The sequence below is a fragment of the Pimephales promelas genome, chromosome 5 (genome assembly GCF_988280905.1).
Source record: "Pimephales promelas chromosome 5, fPimPro1.hap1.1, whole genome shotgun sequence".
Classification (NCBI taxonomy): Eukaryota; Metazoa; Chordata; class Actinopteri; order Cypriniformes; family Leuciscidae; genus Pimephales; species Pimephales promelas.
The window spans coordinates 20,502,008-20,517,957 of record NC_142773.1 but is presented as its reverse complement, the minus strand read 5'-3'; the positions used below and the strand labels follow the sequence as shown (position 1 = coordinate 20,517,957).

The following is a 15,950-nucleotide window of genomic DNA, read 5'->3' as shown; positions in this document are numbered from 1 at the left end:
TTCATAATGTTGTCACGACCTCCATCACCGTGACCGCACACCACCAGGCTCAAAACCCAGCAGCTGCATGGCGGAGAAATATCTTCCTCATCGGCCTGACGACAAGAAGCCTCCTATCTCTCGTCTGAAGAGGAAGAAAAAGAAGGTGGGTGACTTCAACATCTTTAAGAGTCTCTCTTTCAGAGGGAAGAAAGAATCCAGCAAAAAGAGCTCAGATCAGAGTGAAATGATGAAGGATCAAGTGACGGAAACATACAGAAGTTCTGACGGTAAAAGACAATGTTATGAGATATTGAATATCCTATGAAGAATTCACTTCATTTACATCTAAAAGAGTAACGGCAAATTTTCTGGCCCTTTTTTTTTCTCTATAATAAAGTAAGTAACATCAACAGTGTAAAACTTAGTAATATTTTACGTTGTACTTTAAAATTCAATAGGTGAACAATTAGTTATTAATTTTAATATCAAATAATCGCTTTTCCTAATAAATCAGTATTTTTTTTTTTGTTTGTTTTGACCAGTTAATGGACTGCTAGCTAACTTGTGCTGATATTCTCCTCTTTAGATCTAAAGTCTCTACAGTACATCTCTAGATGTGTAGAGGTCATTGATCTCGAGGAACCTCCTGTCGATGATCCTGAAGTCCTTCCCGCTGCTGAGCCTCTGGTGAAAGAAGAGCTTCAAACTCAAGTCCACAACGCTCCAGTCCATCTGACAGCGGGTGAAACAAACATCTCGTCTCCATAACCAAGAGAACATGAGACCTGAGGGTGAGTTTCCTGCCACAGTCCAAACATCGTCTTCTTCTCTTCATCTTTTAACAGACAACTTTTGCTGCCGATATACAATTGGCCGTAAGCTGGGGCAAGATGGATTTGGTGCCATCTATGAAGGCATTAGTTTGGCGGATGGCCAGAAGGTTTGACTTTTTTTTTAAAAACTTACCACTACTAGCCTAGTTTTGCAAATTGTTTTTGATCTGAATTATTTCTCATCCTTTGATTTCTCACTTTATCCTATGCAAGATGCATCTTACTGTATCATATATTCACTAATTATGGCTCTTCTTGACCTGTTAGGGTTTAAATTCTTGCTTGGAATTTATGATATGATCTCCACACACATTAATTGCTTTTTGTTTTGTCCATCAGGTGGCAGTGAAATTCATCCCAAAGACTTAAAGCACAGAATGTATCAGCATTGTGAGTAGTAGTGATTTTCCAGCAGACAAACTGTGTTTAACTAAACTGTCCCAAGTTAAAACCATCTGACATCATATAATATTTCTTTCTTCCAGCCTGATCATCCCAACCCCCTTCCAAAAGAAGTCGCTCTGACAATCCTGGCCAGTAAAAATGGTCCAGCGATGGACATCATCAAGCTGCTGGACTGGCAGGACCAGCAGGACTTCTACGTCATGGTCCTCGAGCATTTCTCGCACTGCATGAATGTGTTCGACACAGCGGCGGCCGCATTGAGGAGAAGAATGCGCGGCACATCATGTGGTCAGCATTTTCATTTTCATTTTGCCACTTATAAGCGTTTCAATATGCATATTAAAACTAGTGTATGAAATGGCAAATGTAAATTATGTAATTTCATTTTCATTTTGCACCAAACGTTGCTAGACTGGTAATATAAAATGTGAATTTAAATAGAGAATGCAATGCCATTTTACATATTACATTGTCATTTTGCATATTACATTTCAAATTGAATATTGTTACTCATATGCTTCTATGTTTAGCTGACAAATGTTTATTTTTAAACCACAACTTCAATGTGTGCTTCTTTTAACGATATATTTAACGATATCTTTTGTATTTATAATCTAAGCAACGTCAAACTTGGTACTGCACTTACTCGTGCCCGTAGCAAGACACCTGTCAAGTTTGAAACCCATCGAACGAACGCTGTAAAACCTGATGAGTTAGTTCAACTCAAACCGTTTGAGGAAACCGATTGCCTTAAATCATTTAAGTTTATTAACTCAAACAATTTAAGCATAAAATATATGAGATTTGTTTCTATAACTCAATAACTTATTATTAAGATAACTTGAGTAAATAAAGTTAATAGTACTTATTAGTTACTATAACTTAAATCTATGAAGTACACTGTAAACCCGAATAAGTTGGCAGAACTCAAATCATTTTTAATAGTATAAACTTAGTTAGCTTTAAAAGCTAATCTGCTGACGTAGTAAATGCTAACATATTAGAAACAGTATGTTATAAGCACTTACACACCACTTGTCACCATGATGGTAACTATATCCTAAAGCCAACATTAACAGAAATTCTTCTAAATTAGCATAACAAAACATTAATCACTACTAAATCTCACACTTAACATTAATCTTTTTTGCCATCGGCAAAGCATGCTGGGAAATAGATATCCCAGCCGTTTCAGTTAAACTTAAGTTCGTCTAAATTAAAATATATAATATCATAAAACTCAAAACAATGAAACAGTTCAGTTTACATAAAATATATCAGTTCTGTGAACTTGAAAGAAAAAGAAAGTGCTAAATACTCATAAAAATTAATTTGACTGAACTAATTCGTTGAATTTAAGTTTGGCCTACTCAAACCAATTAATTATTTTGACCATTAGGGTTTACAGTGAGTGAACGGTTCAAGAGATATGCAATTAACATAACAGACAGACACACCGGCAATGATGACGCACAGACACACTGATGAGCAAGTGCAGAGCAAGTATTGCTACTGCCAATACATTCACAGACATTGCTGTTTAAATATTCAATACAACCATATAGCTGCTGAGTGAGAAAACAAGCTGCTGCAGAGATATATACCGGTACATTTGAACATCTAAATAGAACAAGATTAGACTTTTGTGTGAATTGTTTCTGGATGTGCCACCTTCCTTTAATTAATGATCGATGTAACTTCAAATACAGAGACAGAAATTTTGTTTTTATGTTTTATTCGTTTGTTTTTAAGTCTCAATACTGTAAAATCAAAACACATAAATTCCAGATTCTAATATGACTTTTCTAAAAGGCACCAATAATGAAGTCCCTAAAATATGACCAAAATCTTAAAACCTGTCATTTATCTGTGGCAGTGATAAACATCATCAAATACTAGTAAATAGGTTTGTCAATACACCAAATTATTATAAATTGTACAAAACCTTACATATAGATAATTTGACATTTCACTGCGTAAATTAAAACCCCATATACTATTCAATTTTGTTCTGCATGTATACATACAATACTCTTACATGGTCACGCGATATATTATAAAGCAATCTCAAATCTCATTCTTCAGATATAAACTATACCATTCAGCTCTAAACGGTTAATTAGACAATAAGCATCAACATCGTAAAACTCTGTAAAGCTGCTTTGAAACAATATGTATTGTGAAACGCAAACGCAATATACAAATAAATTGACATGACTATTACTATACATGCATGTAAATAGATATATTTTGGTTGATGTCTTCATTACCACTCACGGTCCTAGGTAAAGATGCTGCTTTAGCAGTTTTCTCCAAGTTATCAAGCTGTGCCATTAGCTCATAAATAAGGGCCTTAGAAATGAAGAGAGACAAGAGACAAAACACATAAATCATGAAGAAATATGTCTATATTCAAAGCCGACCAGTATGTTAAGATCCACACTGCTCATATGCTATTACACTGAAAACTTGTACATTTAATGTACAATATTAATATGTAATTGTATAAATCAGTCATACAGTTCTCATCATTGGTGTATCTTATTACTGGTGCATTCTTAGTGTTAATATTAGTCATAGCTTACTTTCGCAAAGTCTTCATAAAAAAGCCCTGGGAATTGAGATGAATCCTCACCTCCTGGTTGCAGCTAAGCAGACTTTCACACAAAAGTATGCATTTTTGTTTATTGCATATGCACCTTCATCAGAAAGCACAAAGCACAGCATCACTACAGTCTTTAACAAACCTGACAAACTGCTGTAACAATTAATTTTTGGAGAAACAGACAATTTTAGTTGTTATTGACTGCTAACAGTTAGGAAATCTAGGGTTAATGTAAAGAAAAATAAATGTATGAATAGCAATTCTCAAACTTTTGGTTTGTTTCTGGAATATTCATAATTTATGCATTCATGTTTTTTGTGTCCCTTTTAAAGGTTGAAAGATCTAGTCTCCATAAAATTGCATGGAAAAGACATTTATTGATGCAAAATGTATGATGATAAACCACAAACCCCTGGACTGTCACAATACAGGCTGGTCTTGTGCGTGACCACTGCAAGATCTTGATTCCTTCCTCCAGTAAAAAGTCAGCTGTTACCCTATATATGGAGACACATTATACACATACGATTATTTAGATTTTAGGGACTGATAATTAGGGGCCAAGCACCGAAGGTGCGGAGGCACCTATTGTATCTGTGCCGGTTCTTATTATTATTATTATTAGGGGCCAAGCACCGAAGGTGCGGAGGCACCTATTGTATCTGTGCCGGTTCCTATTATTAGGGGCCAAGCACCGAAGGTGCGGAGGCACCTATTGTATCTGTGCCGGTTCTTATTATTAGGGGCCAAGCACCGAAGGTGCGGAGGCACCTATTGTATCTGTGCCGGTTCTTATTATTATTATTATTATTATTATTCTTCTTCCGACTGGGCGTCTATGGCAGCCCATAGACCGGTTTGCGGGAAAGTTGTTTTGGTTTGACATTCTGATAGAGGACAGTCCCAACTTTAAATACACCAATTTTGGTGTCTCTAACGCATTCCCTCTAGCGCCACCAACTGTCCAAAATTTCACTTTTATTATGCTAATAACTTTTGAACCGTAAGGCCTATCAACAAAATTCTTTTTTCCTCTTGTTCCTGAGCTCATGCCGATTCGATCGCACCCTATGACGTCATTTTCCGTCATAAAAAAACGGCCGCCATTTTGAATTTTCCAAAAAACCTACTTTTGCGAACTCGTCCTAGACGGTTTGTCCGATTTTCACCAAAATCGCACCGGATCATCTCCAGGCAGTGCTGACAAAAAGTTATGGAATTCAAGATGATTCGAATAACCGTTTTCGATAAACGCGTAAACAAATTTTACGTAGCGCTTGCGAAAACAGACGTGAGGCTGTATCTCCGCAACGCTTACTCGTTTTCAGACCAAACTTGGTACGTGTCATCACAAGCATGACCTGAGGCTACCTGCTGCGTTTCGTCGCAGCGCCACCTAGTGGTCCGGAGATATGAAAAATGGCTATTTTTGCTCGTAACTTATGAACGGTTTGTCCAAAAATCATAAACTTCATCTCGTTAGATTCAGGGCATCATGCCGAGTCGACTGATATCCAATTTTCCCAGATCGGCCATTTTGGCTGTCGGCCATTTTGAATTATGTGCTAAAATGCTGTATTTTTTGAACGCATGAACGAATTGTTACGAAACTCGGTATGGGTCATCAGTACGATGCCCTGAAGGAGCCTGAGAAGTTTCGAAACAGCGCCACCTAGTGGTGAATTTTTTTTTTCAAACGCTTATAACTTTGGGTGTGGTACACTTATTTTCACGGGAGTCATATTTTTGAGGTCCTGAATCGTTGCCGAGTCCAACGATACTAAACATGCTGGGTTTCGTCTTACGGTTGGTGTAGCATAGCGATTTAGCGCGAAAAAAACACTTGGCGATATCTTCAAAACCGCTGTTCCGATCGAGACGAAACCACCGTCAGAAACACGGAATCATAGCTTGTTAACTATTTGCTAATACCCAAATGCGAAAATATTGATAGTAAGGGGTAGTAAAATTCAAACAAAGTCATGTGTCAGTCATTTTTTACGTGTTTTTTCATATAAATGTTTATAACTCAGAAGTGAATTGAGATATTTGCACCAAAATTGACACACATATGTATGGGGTCACTCTGAGGACACATAAAAAAAATTGTGGGACTGAGCCTCTTGGTGGCGCTATAATAGAACAAAACGTGAAATTCCCATTGACTTCAATAGAGTTTTGTGAAATAAAATGCTATACTAAACAAATGCATTGGTGTAATATTACAAAACTCAGTGTGTGCCATAAGCAGCATGCCCTGAAGGTACACAAAAGATTTTGAGACAGCGCCACCTGTTGGTCAAAAGTTATAATTAATTTCTGAGAACGCTAATAACTTTTGAATAAATTTGCCTATTGCAATGAAACTGATCTTAATAGATTCCTTCGGTTATGCCGAAAACATAGATATCAGGTTTTCCATAATCAGACAAACGTCCTGTTCGCCATCTTTATTTCTTTGAAAAACCTTCTTTTTCGAACTCCTCCTAGACCGTTTGTCCGATTTTCACGAAAATTGAATCGTATCATCTCCAGACCGTGCCGACTAAAAGTTATGAATTGCACGATGATAGACAAAACCGTTTTTGTATACCACAGCATCAAAGTTTAGGCATGCTGCCAAAATTACTATTTAGGCTTTATCTCTGCAATGCCTTCACATTTTGACACCAAACTTTGCATGTGTCATTGTCACCTCACTCTGACCACATCACATCTATTTCGTAACTGCGCCACCTATTGTTCGAAAGTGATAACCCATTAAATCATCTTATAAGTTAATGTTTATGTGATTTTCTTAGCCATTTGCCCAAAGTTCTCTCAAAATGCCCTTAATTGCTCCTTGCTGCAGTTGGTCTGCCACTCCTTGCCATTTTGGCATATGTTGCCGCTTCTTGCGCTTGGCCCCGGTAATGGCTGCTTGCAGCTATATTTATTATTATTATTATTATTATTATTCTTCTTCCGACTTGGCGTCTATGGCAGCCCATAGACCGGTTTGCGGGAAAGTTGTTTTGGTTTGACATTCTGATAGAGGACAGTCCCAACTTTAAATACACCAATTTTGGTGTCTCTAACTCATTCCCTCTAGCGCCACCAACTGTCCAAAGTTTCACTTTTATTATGCTAATAACTTTTGAACCGTAAGACCTATCAACAAAATTCTTTTTTCCTCTTGTTCCTGAGCTCATGCCGATTCGATCGCACCCTATGACGTCATTTTCCGTCATAAAAACATGGCCGCCATTTTGAATTTTCCAAAAAACGTACTTTTGCGAACTCGTCCTAGACCGTTTGTCCGATTTTCACCAAAATCGCACCGGATCATCTCCAGGCAGTGCTAACAAAAAGTTATGGAATTCAAGATAATTCGAATAACCGTTTTCGATAAACGCGCAAACTAATTTTACGTAACGCTTGCGAAAACAGACGTGAGGTTGTATCTCCGCAACGCTTACTCGTTTTCACACCAAACTTGGTACGTGTTATCACAAGCATGAGCTGAGGCTACGTGCTGCGTTTCGGCGCAGCGCCACCTAGTGGTCCGGAGATATGAAAAATGGCTATTTTCGCTCATAACTTCTGAACGGTTTCTCCAAAAATCAAAAACTTGGTCTCGTTAGATTCAGGGCGTCATGCCGAGTCGACCGATATCCAATTTTCCCAGATCGGCCATTTTGGCTGTCGGCCATTTTGAATTATGTGCTAAAATGCTGTATTTTTTGAACGCATGAACGAATTGTTACGAAACTCGTTATGGGTCATCAGTACGATGCCCTGAAGGAGCCTGAGAAGTTTCGAAACAGCGCCACCTAGTGGTGAATTGTTTTATTCAAACGCTTATAACTTTGGGTGTGGTACACTTATTTTCACGGGAGTCATATTTTTGAGGTCCTGAATCGTTGCCGAGTCCAACGATACCAAATATGTCGGGTTTCGTCTCACGGATGGCGTAGCGTAGCGATTTAGCGCGAAAAAAACACTTGGCGATATCTTCAAAACCGCTGTTCCGATCGAGACGAAACCACCGCCAGAAACACGGAATCATAGCTTGTTAACTATACGCCAATGCCCAAATGCGTAAATATTGATAGTAAGGGGTAGTAAAATTCAAACAAAGTCATGTGTCAGTCATTTTTTACGTGTTTTTTCATATAAATGTTTATAACTCGGAAGTAAATTGAGATATTTGCACCAAAATTGACACACATATGTATGGGGTCACTCTGAGGACACATAAAAAAAATTGTGGGACTGAGCCTCTTGGTGGCGCTATAATAGAACAAAACGTGAAATTCCCATTGACTTCAATACAGTTTTGTGAAATACAATGCTATACTAAACAAATGCTTTGGTCTAACATTACGAAACTCAGTGTGTGCCATAAGCAGCATGCCCTGAATGTACTCAAAAGATTTTGAGACAGCGCCACCTGTTGGTCAAAAGTTATAATTAATTTCTGAGAACGCTAATAACTTTTGAATAAATTTGCCTATTGCAATGAAACTGATCTTAATAGATTCGTTGGGTTATGCTGAAAACATAGATATCAGGATTTCCATAATCAGACAAACTTCCTGTCCGTCATCTTTATTTCTTTGAAAAACCTTCTTTTTCGAACTCCTCCTAGACCGTTTGTCCAATTTTCACGAAAATTTAATCGTATCATCTCCAGACTGTGCCGACTAAAAGTTATGAATTGCACGATGATAGACAAAACCTTTTTGGTATAACACAGCATCAAAGTTTAGGCATGCTGCCAAAATTACTATTTAGGCTTTATCTCTGCAATGCCTTCACATTTTGACACCAAACTTTGCATGTGTCATTGTCACCTCACTCTGACCACATCCCATCTATTTCGTAACTGCGCCACCTATTGTTCGAAAGTGATAACCCATTAAATCATCTTATAAGGTAATGTTTATGTGATTTTTTTAGCCATTTGCCAAAATTTCTCTCAAAATGCCCGTAATTGCTCCTTGCTGCAGTTGGTCTGCCACTCCTAGCCATTTTGGCATATGTTGCCGCTTCTTGCGCTTGGCCCCGGTAATGGCTGCTTGCAGCTATATTTATTATTATTATTCTTCTTCCGACTGGGCGTCTATGGCAGCCCATAGACCGGTTTGCGGGAAAGTTGTTTTGGTTTGACATTCTGATAGAGGACAGTCCCAACTTTAAATACACCAATTTTGGTGTCTCTAACTCATTCCCTCTAGCGCCACCAACTGTCCAAAGTTTCACTTTTATTATGCTAATAACTTTTGAACCGTAAGGCCTATCAACAAAATTCTTTTTTCCTCTTGTTCCTGAGCTCATGCCGATTCGATCGCACCCTATGACGTCATTTTCCGTCATAAAAAAACGGCCGCCATTTTGAATTTTCCAAAAAACCTACTTTTGCGAACTCGTCCTAGACGGTTTGTCCGATTTTCACCAAAATCGCACCGGATCATCTCCAGGCAGTGCTGACAAAAAGTTATGGAATTCAAGATGATTCGAATAACCGTTTTCGATAAACGCGTAAACAAAATTTACGTAGCGCTTGCGAAAACAGACGTGAGGTTGTATCTCCGCAACGCTTACTCGTTTTCACACCAAACTTGGTACGTGTTATCACAAGCATGACCTGAGGCTACGTGCTGCGTTTCGGCGCAGCGCCACCTAGTGGTCCGGAGATATGAAAAATGGCTATTTTTGCTCGTAACTTCTGAACGGTTTCTCCAAAAATCAAAAACTTGGTCTCGTTAGATTCAGGGCGTCATGCCGAGTCGACCGATATCCAATTTTCCCAGATCGGCCATTTTGGCTGTCGGCCATTTTGAATTATGTGCTAAAATGCTGTATTTTTTGAACGCATGAACGAATTGTTACGAAACTCGTTATGGGTCATCAGTACGATGCCCTGAAGGAGCCTGAGAAGTTTCGAAACAGCGCCACCTAGTGGTGAATTGTTTTATTCAAACGCTTATAACTTTGGGTGTGGTACACTTATTTTCACGGGAGTCATATTTTTGAGGTCCTGAATCGTTGCCGAGTCCAACGATACCAAATATGTCGGGTTTCGTCTCACGGATGGCGTAGCGTAGCGATTTAGCGCGAAAAAAACACTTGGCGATATCTTCAAAACCGCTGTTCCGATCGAGACGAAACCACCGCCAGAAACACGGAATCATAGCTTGTTAACTATACGCCAATGCCCAAATGTGTAAATATTGATAGTAAGGGGTAGTAAAATTCAAACAAAGTCATGTGTCAGTCATTTTTTACGTGTTTTTTCATATAAATGTTTATAACTCGGAAGTAAATTGAGATATTTGCACCAAAATTGACACACATATGTATGGGGTCACTCTGAGGACACATAAAAAAAATTGTGGGACTGAGCCTCTTGGTGGCGCTATAATAGAACAAAACGTGAAATTCCCATTGACTTCAATACAGTTTTGTGAAATACAATGCTATACTAAACAAATGCTTTGGTCTAACATTACGAAACTCAGTGTGTGCCATAAGCAGCATGCCCTGAATGTACTCAAAAGATTTTGAGACAGCGCCACCTGTTGGTCAAAAGTTATAATTAATTTCTGAGAACGCTAATAACTTTTGAATAAATTTGCCTATTGCAATGAAACTGATCTTAATAGATTCCTTGGGTTATGCCGAAAACATAGATATCAGGTTTTGCATAATCAGCCAAACTTCCTGTCCGCCATCTTTATTTCTTTGAAAAACCTTCTTTTTCGAACTCCTCCTAGACCGTTTGTCCGATTTTCACGAAAATTTAATCGCGTCATCTCCAGACCGTGCCGACTAAAAGTTATGAATTGCACGATGATAGACAAAACCGTTTTCGTATACCACAGCATCAAAGTTTAGGCATGCTGCCAAAATTACTATTTAGGCTTTATCTCTGCAATGCCTTCACATTTTGACACCAAACTTTGCATGTGTCATTGTCACCTCCCTCTGACCACATCACATCTATTTCGTAACTGCGCCACCTATTGTTCGAAAGTGATAACCCATTAAATCATCTTATAAGTTAATGTTTATGTGATTTTTTTAGCCATTTGCCCAAAGTTCTCTCAAAATGCCCTTAATTGCTCCTTGCTGCAGTTGGTCTGCCACTCCTTGCCATTTTGGCATATGTTGCCGCTTCTTGCGCTTGGCCCCGGTAATGGCTGCTTGCAGCTATATTTCCATTTATTATACTTTTTTTTTTTTTTACACATATTCATTTGAACAATTACATAGTGATTTAAATGAATGAGGGCCATGTCATTCCAAACCTGTATCACTGACTTTCTTCAGCCGAACAGATAATTTAAACAGGTTGTTAAGAAAACATTAAATCACATTGAATTCCATTGTATTTTTTGTTCATACAATGGAAGTCAATTGCATCCAAAGCTGTTTGGGAGACCACCATTCTTTAAAATGACTTTTTTTGTGTTCCTCAGAAGAAGAAAATGCAAGTTTGGCACAACATGAGAGCGAGTAAAATAAATGGCAGATTTTTTCATTTTTGGATGGACTATCTCTTTAAATAAGGGCTACACAGTTCCTAACAACAGACAAATTCATATAGAAATAAGACAGAAGGTGATTTTATATTTTTTTCTCACATGAGTTCTGTTAGACTGAAGCAGTTCTGCATGATTTGGAGAGTCCAAGCAGACCACATCTTACTTAGACAGTCCACTCTCATTTCCATCTTTTTCAGATTAGAGAAAGAAAGGGGAACAGACATTATCACATCTGAATCCCCACTGTGAATTGTCTGAGAAAGTCTGGTCCAGTCGATGTCGATTAGATCTGGTTTTGGAAAGCTGAGACTGAGTGATCGCAAAGATGCTCCAGACTGTGGAAGATTTATGTGGATACTATTAAAAAAAAAATGGTATCAATGTTGTTGTTATGTCTGTAAACCAACAAGTGTTTTCTTAGAATAACTTTTTGTGATTTCTTTATTAATTATTATGATCAATTCATGGTCTGTTGTGGACCAGTCATTATTTGCATCCTCAGCAGTAATCACAGAAGCTTAAAGTGTGATACTTTATTGTTTGATCTGTCACCAATTTAGATGCATTCTTGCCACCATAATTCTGAATGTATTAGATCGTGCAGAAAAAAACAGGACAGATAAATGTCATATGTTTGCCAGGAAAAGGCTTATACGTATTTTAAAATGTATGTAATGTACTCGTTATCACTGTAAAGCTGCTTTGAAACAATCTTTAGTGTATAAAGAGGTATATAAATGAAGGTGACTTGACTTGACGTACACGTGTACTGGTAGATTAAGCTGTAATGGTTATTGAACAAGGTGATGATATAACTGGTTGTCCAAAATATAATCATCACATAACTTTTCTGTTATCATGAGAAATAACTATTAATGAACAGAAAAAATCACTTTTTCTTCACCTGGAGAGCTCTTTACTGATCGACAGTTTAATGGTTAGAAATGGTGTAAATGGGAGGCAGACATCAAAGCTGTGAATCAAATGACAAAAAGAAGAAAAAAACTAAATATGGAACAAAAGCTCATGTATATAAAATACAAGAAATTTATAAAATGTATTTTGATACATTACCAATGAGAGCTCAGGGTCTGTTCTCTTGTGAGAGCACACATCAAGTCTGATGAAACTCCTTCAATACGCAAGCTTCAAAATCAAATCCAGAAGGTGAATGCACAGACTAAATAATCAAGTTAACTTGCAATAACAAAAAATAAAACATAATGACACATTTGTAAAATTAATAGAATAAGTATCTGTATACAAACACATTTAAATGATAGAATAATAAATCCACAAGCAAGAAATAAAAGTAAACCAATTAGTGATGGTATGTATATCTAAAATAGAATAAATTAGATATTGATTAGATCCACAGAGTATCTGTTTTGAAACAAAGCACTTACCTTGCATACTTAAACTTGTGGAGAACTGGCAGAATTATAAGCAACTTTTCAGAAGTTATTGTGGGGTCATAGAGAGCGAGTTCTTCTATGCACTGACAGCACTGAGCGCAGTACAGCAGGGCCCAGCAGTCTGTTCTTCTTAAAGGTGCACCATATGGATTAAATGTATTCATGACTTCCATACCTTCTTTAACAAAGTCCTCTTCATGAAGTTCATAGAGACAGTGAATGAAACAAAGTGGTCCACCTGTACTCGTGTAATGACGCAACTTTTCCAAAATCCATTCTTTCAGATTCGCCTGTGTTTTTGGATGAACAAAGAGACCGTGTTTCTCAAGTGTGCATCTCACATCCTTATTCAGCAGACCAAATGCAAATTGCAACACAACTGCAAAGCGTCCAGGAAAATAATCAACTGAGTTATCAAATAGCTGTGTACATTTCCTCTGGGACTCTACTTCATCCAGAAGGACACAGTACAGAGCAGTGAAGAACTCCTGAAAGCTGAGATGCATGAAACTGAACATCGTCTCCTGGTGGATTCTTCTCTTAGAGAGGAACTTGCACAGGAATGGATTGCCAGCAGGGTCTGAAACTGTTTCATTGACAGTTTTCTCATCCAACAGGACCTGCTGTTCCAGCATCCCTCTCTCTGCCAGCTGACCCAGACTCCTCAGCAGGGTCGGGACGGACTGACTCAAACCCTGGCAGTGATGCTTCAATAGAGTGCACACGAAGTCAACATAGATGGAGGTGGTGGTTTCCAGTCCACTTGTTACATCTGCACCACTTTTGAATCGTTCCTTCATAGTTGTGCAGATGATCCAGCAGACAACAGGGATGGAACAGGCGGTGATGAGAGTTTCATTTGCCTTCACAAATGTATAAGCCTTCCTGAAAAGATCCTCATTCTGAAAAAACTTCTGGAAGTACTCCTCTATCCCCTTCTCAGAGAAGCCCATGATCTCAGAGAAACGCTGAGGTCCTTTGAGAAGTTTACTCAGTGTGTCTGTAGCTGTAGATCTGGAGGTGACCAGCAGGAAGGACTCTGGCAGGATTCGACCCCTCAGCAGGTCACAAAGAATGACCTCAGGTGGGGCTTTCTGAAGCAGATCAGTGTTTGGTGACATGCCATCTGTGAGTCTCAGTTCATCAAATCCATCAATGATGAAAAGCACCTTCTCTGATGACTGTTGTAACATCTGTGAGATCTGATCAGATGTTAAACTGCAGCTGTAGCTCAAGATCTCCACCAAACTCTTTTTTCCAGGAATGCGGTTTATTTCTTTACACTTTAAGTGGAACACAATATCAAACCGCTCTTTGTAGAGGTCACCAGATGCCCAGTCCATCATGATCTTCTGCACAGTGAAGGATTTCCCGTTCCCAGAATTCCCCTGCAGTATAACAGCACTAGGACTGATCCCGTGACTATCTGGGTCAAACAGAGAGTTCAGGTGGACAGAGTCATCACTGCTCCTGGAGCTGAGGACCCGCTGGAAGCTCTCTCCACTCGAGCAGATCTCTTCTTCTCTCTCTTTTGGATCTCTATGTTTCTGAATGATCAGAGGTTGTGTGTAGCGCTCAGACAGCAGCACATGTTCACCAGGCCGTGAGTTATACTCGGTCACACACTGATGCTCGCTGAAGATCAGCTTCTTATATTTTAAAATCACTGACCTTGTTGCTGCACACATAAAATAAGCAATTTTAAACAGGGTTAGTGCATTTTAAAACAAATTATGATTTGGTCAACATCCGAAACTTATCAGATTTATCCATTACCCAAGGTTTGTGTTTTTTCAGAGGGTGGCCGATACAAAGTAAAGCCTGCAGAAAATAAGACAAAATTTCTTTAAATGTCAATAAATTATAAATTGTCAACAGCTTAATCTAAAACATAGGCTGCATTAATATTTGTGTTAGCAAGTATCTGTTAGATCCTTCTTCTAATAGAACAATGAATACATTTTAACATGTGACCTGAGAACATGTGACAAAAGGAGATACAATATATAATAGACTATATTTTTAGAATCTATGAAAGTGCAACATGTGTTTCTTACCAGGTGCATTATGTATGATGTGGACATTCCCTGTTATTGCATTGTTAGTGAGTACAGGTGTTGTAATATGGCTTCCGCTCTGAGCTGAAGTGCTCACATTTGGCCCAGAGTGAGATGAGGAAATACTGAAATTCTTCTTACTGAAGGATTCTACATAGCAGGGGAAAATTTAGACACCCAATAACAGTGTATTAGTGTTGTTGCTTTTAGCCTAAAATATCACGAATGAAATGAACACTAATTTGGTACAATACAAGCTGTGTGCACAGCGGAGTAGAGAAAGATTTGACAACTTTTCGTTTTAAAAGCACTTTTACTTTAAAAATAAATCTTGAAAGATTAACTTAAGTTCTTTAGTTTTGACTGATGAAATCATTACACCCAAAACCATAATAATTAGAATATGCCTAACATTAGTTGACATACTGTAAAAAGTGTCCATTTCAGATCATCGTCTGTAAGAAAAAAAACACACACAATCAATAATACAAAAGTGAATGTGAATTTTCTAAACTTTTTCATTGATACACTTAAAAGAAAAACATATAGTGATAAAAGCAAGTCTTTCCGGTAGAACAAGTTTTAGTTTTGCGACGTTACCTTTTTTCAAGCCGTAGAAAAACTGAATGAGTAGATTGGCAATAAATTAACAGATTCAAACTTCCCGGACTCGATTCAATAACTCGTGACCAAAACTTTGTTAATACACAGAAAACACCTCTTTTTAACCGTCGTAACGTGGACAAGCAGCTGCAATCTAATTTCCCCCGAAACAAGCTTTCCTTCGCAGTGGACAAAATACATGGACCTCTCTACGCGTAGGCGGCTGAAAGACATATCCGAAGGGACCGTCTGCAAAGTGCAAAACCAGAAAAGCGTTTCAACCATCAAGACAGCACAGCAGTGGAGGTAATACATGTGATATTATCAATTTAAAGGAATTTAATCATATTTAAATAGGGTATTTAAGGCTTTCAGGATTAGAATGGGAGCTTGTGCTCAGGTCAGGACAGGTATAAGAACTTGATTTGGCTTTCCTGACAGCAGAAGTATTTTACAGGTCACCTTAATTGCTATTAAAGCAATTTATCTGTAAAGAAAGGATTAGACACTTTGGTAAAACA

At 38.2% G+C, this 15,950-nt stretch overlaps 1 protein-coding gene and 1 long non-coding RNA gene across 2 annotated transcripts; one reads left to right on the top strand and one right to left on the bottom strand.

The window, feature by feature from the left end:
* The first annotated feature begins 796 nt into the window (after positions 1–796).
* On the top strand, positions 797–2,778 carry LOC148981422 (uncharacterized). The gene is made up of 3 exons (XR_016168523.1): positions 797–922; positions 1,155–1,205; positions 1,301–2,778. It is a non-coding gene; the product is annotated as an uncharacterized LOC148981422 (long non-coding RNA).
* A 12-nt stretch (positions 2,779–2,790) lies between these two features.
* nlrp3l (NACHT, LRR and PYD domains-containing protein 3-like) lies at positions 2,791–15,726 on the bottom strand. The gene is made up of 11 exons (XM_089131104.1): positions 15,427–15,726; positions 15,253–15,281; positions 14,827–14,976; positions 14,546–14,590; positions 12,761–14,447; positions 12,429–12,500; positions 12,259–12,327; positions 11,454–11,711; positions 4,236–4,322; positions 3,806–3,919; positions 2,791–3,572 (listed from the first exon to the last, which is right to left on the bottom strand). The coding sequence occupies exons 2-11, from the start codon at positions 15,266–15,268 to the stop codon at positions 3,554–3,556; spliced, it is 2,517 nt and encodes an 838-aa protein (XP_088987230.1). The 5' UTR covers positions 15,269–15,281; positions 15,427–15,726; the 3' UTR covers positions 2,791–3,553.
* Between the last annotated feature and the right edge of the window lie 224 nt (positions 15,727–15,950).

What these genes read in the sequence shown, in the direction of transcription:
- nlrp3l (XM_089131104.1), bottom strand. An exon ending in CACAAGTTTAAGTATGCAAG is followed by an intron (nt 12,501 to 12,760) that starts GTAAGTGCTTTG and finishes TTGATTTTGAAG; the next exon opens with CTTGCGTATTGAAGGAGTTT. An exon ending in TTCAGTCTAACAGAACTCAT is followed by an intron (nt 4,323 to 11,453) that starts GTGAGAAAAAAA and finishes CTCCATATATAG; the next exon opens with GGTAACAGCTGACTTTTTAC.